Source organism: Coffea arabica, chromosome 2c, assembly GCF_036785885.1.
Source record: "Coffea arabica cultivar ET-39 chromosome 2c, Coffea Arabica ET-39 HiFi, whole genome shotgun sequence".
NCBI lineage: Eukaryota > Viridiplantae > Streptophyta > Magnoliopsida > Gentianales > Rubiaceae > Coffea > Coffea arabica.
Window position 1 is genome coordinate 27,472,487 of NC_092312.1, and position 3,092 is coordinate 27,475,578.

The window sequence follows — 3,092 nt, forward strand, 5'->3', positions numbered from 1 at the left end:
GAAAGAAATTTAATTCCATTTGTTCAACTAAGTTTTGATACCCTAATGTTAAATTAGAATCTCTCCAAAATCATCAAACCTTAAATCTTAAATACATAACTCGAATTCTCTCACCTCAAGAAACACGTTCAAATTTTCATATCAACTAAATTAACCAACCATATTATTTGGCTTGGAAAGCCTTCTAGAGCACTGAATATGGACGGACTACATGTTCATACAAATGTACATACGTACTATACCACTAGGAGTGTGGGAAGAGGGAGAGAGACAGACAGACAGACAAAGAGAAGACAAGTAACTGATAAAAGCAAAGTAATTAGTGAGATGGACATAAAGGGGAAGAGAATAGATATGGGCTTCTCTCTAGATTTCAACAAATTATTTCCAAAATAATTATCTTCATGTGTGTGTGTTTGTTGGTATGTGACTATGTGCTTGTGTGAGAGAAATATTTACAAGAAAGAGATGGAAGAAGAGACGACGTCCATAAATATTTTTATATATATGTGAAGAAAAAGAAAATGAAAAGTGGAGATGGATGGTGAAAGATAATAGGTGATGGGCCAGTGGCCTTCACACCTGTTGGGCTCTCCTCCAACACTATAGGGTACTTGCTTTTAGAGACAAAAGGGTGTGTTGAGAATAAAGAAAGCGTTAGTATCAAAGGAAGCTGCGTCTTCTTCCGCATCTCTTCTGCATCTCTCATAAGCATTTAACTTATCATTCATCTTTTTCCCAGCTCACTCTCTGTTGCTTTCTTTCGTTTCCTATCCTTTATCTGCCTTTAAATAATTATTATTGGAAGAGAGAATGAAAGGAGATGAAGGGACATCGTCAGCAAATGAGGCTGTAAAGAAAAAGTTCAATAGAATCTGTGTTTTTTGTGGTAGTAGAGCAGGTTACAAATCATCTTTCAGTGATGCAGCTCTTCAGCTTGGAAAAGAACTGGTAATGTTCAAAGTACGATGAGATAGCTAATATGAACTGATCATATGAATAAAGCATTTTCTTACCTGCTTAAATTAACTGGCTTGTGTACATATGTGGTGTTACTTGTTGCATGGTTTTATGATGACCTTTCATTTTCAGGTAAACAGAAAGATTGATCTTGTTTATGGTGGAGGAAGTGTAGGCTTGATGGGATTAGTCTCAAAAACAGTATATGAAGGAGGTTGTCATGTTCTCGGGTATGTCTTTCAAAATGATGATTGATCATTTTCTTGCTACATAGGTTTTGATCAAATGCCATTTCAATCATTTCTTTTCTCTTTTTGTCTTTATAGAATAATTCCTAGAGCTCTACTGCCGCATGAGGTACTTTCTTGATTTAATTCATTGTTGTCATTCTGAAACTTCATAGATGGACTGCTATATTCATCAACAGTAACAGTTATTATGCAAAACAGTGATGTTTGCCTGTGATAAATAGCATTTGTCCTTTTACACATTGAGCCGAGCTAGCTCGGCAAAGGGTTTCTAATGTGGAATATGCTAATTGCAGATATCAGGGAAAACGTATGGAGAGCTAAAAATAGTTGCAGACATGCACCAAAGAAAATCAGAAATGGAAAAGCATGCTGATGCTTTCATTGCACTTCCAGGTTCGTTTCCTTATAAATAAAACACCCTTTTTCTCACTTTTTTTTTTTTCTGCTGAATACAGAAATACCATGTACCCTCATCATTCTCAACTTTTGTTTCACAATTGTTTAGGAGGTTATGGAACCATGGAAGAATTCTTGGAGATGATTACTTGGGCTCAGTTGGGAATTCATGAAAAGCCAGTGAGATCATTTTCTTTATTTCATAGAATATTAGTATTGATTTTGAGCAGTTTGTTCTCCAAATCTAGAAAAAGGGTTTTCTATTTTGCTTCCTGTATTCCTCACCCAAATGACCAAATAAGGAAAGATGGTTTGGACAGGTGGGGTTGTTAAATGTTGATGGCTACTATGATGGCTTGCTTGCATTGTTTGACAAGGGTGTGGAGGAAGGTTTCATAGCAGATTCAGCAAGACATATAATGGCTTTAGCTGACACAGCAGAGGAGTTGATCAAGAAAATGGAGGTATTTTATATGAATCACAGTTAAATAAAAACAATAATATATCTACATTAAGTACAAGAATATCCTGTTGTATAATGATGTTGGTTGATAAATTATTGGAGAGCTATGACCAGTAAGATTTGCAGAAAAAAGTAGGGAACCATTTTGTTATTAGCTTTGCTTTGATTGATTTGCCTATTCTTTTTGCAGGAGTATGCACCAATCCATGAGAGGGTTGCACCAAGACAAAGTTGGGAAGTGGACCAATTATTAGAGTCTACTACTACTACACAAGTGGGGGAATCCCTAACCTCTTAGATCTCTATCAAGACATCTGTATATACTGATGATATTTCTGAAAAATAGGATTTTATGTTCTGGTCTAGTTCCATTTAATCATATAAAAGAAAAGGACAGCAAAGTTTTAACTAAGACTATATATCATCTCTCTCTCAACTCTTAAGTGGCGCCCAAATCAAAGATCCCATTTCTTAATCTCTCATTTGAATAATCGCCATAGTAGTTCAATACCAGTGGAAACTGGAAAATAATACTTATTTTATTGTGTTTATCTTTCTCTCTTTCTTCTTTTTTTTGGCTCTCTCCCTACCTGCCATTATGGTTGGTTATTGACCATGTCAAAAGAGTATATATATCATGCTTGTTAGGGACAATGTGAACTGTTGAAAAGTGTAACAAAAAGATGTCTTCTTGTTCATGTATGATATAATTGTACATGGGATGGGGTCCAACGGTTGTCAAAAGTATATATATATATATACCCAATATTTGATGGTATCACCAAATTGAGGTCTCAATTAATTCCAATTAAGATTGATTTGTGTTCATAATTTTTTTTTTTTTTTATCAAAATGTGTCCTCACAAACCTTGACATAATTAGTGCAAAATTGTACTACTTCAACCTTGAATAATTATGGTTGCCTAACCATTTGAGACGATTAGACACCTCAACTGTTGATGTCCTATCATATGTACAAGTTACTAATTTTTAAGGGCCTCAAGGGGACCAATGGAACAATA

General features: G+C 35.0%; 1 protein-coding gene across 2 annotated transcripts; it reads left to right on the plus strand.

The window, feature by feature from the left end:
• Positions 1-625: 625 nt before the first annotated feature.
• LOC113722961 (cytokinin riboside 5'-monophosphate phosphoribohydrolase LOG1-like) lies at positions 626-2,482 on the plus strand. Of its 2 annotated transcripts, none has more exons than XM_072075604.1 (7): positions 626-963; positions 1,093-1,190; positions 1,287-1,317; positions 1,505-1,604; positions 1,717-1,787; positions 1,928-2,071; positions 2,261-2,482. In XM_072075604.1, the coding sequence occupies exons 1-7, from the start codon at positions 814-816 to the stop codon at positions 2,366-2,368; spliced, it is 702 nt and encodes a 233-aa protein (XP_071931705.1). In that variant the 5' UTR covers positions 626-813; the 3' UTR covers positions 2,369-2,482. The 2 variants fall into 2 exon arrangements, with proteins under 2 accessions (XP_071931705.1, XP_027102017.1); XM_027246216.2 differs by having other exon boundaries at positions 631-951.
• Positions 2,483-3,092: the final 610 nt, after the last annotated feature.

What these genes read in the sequence shown, in the direction of transcription:
- LOC113722961 (XM_072075604.1), top strand. Translation starts at nt 814, where the DNA reads ATGAAAGGAGATGAAGGGACATCGTCAGCAAATGAGGCTGTAAAGAAA. An exon ending in GGAGGTTGTCATGTTCTCGG is followed by an intron (nt 1,191 to 1,286) that starts GTATGTCTTTCA and finishes TTGTCTTTATAG; the next exon opens with AATAATTCCTAGAGCTCTAC. An exon ending in GAGCTCTACTGCCGCATGAG is followed by an intron (nt 1,318 to 1,504) that starts GTACTTTCTTGA and finishes TGCTAATTGCAG; the next exon opens with ATATCAGGGAAAACGTATGG.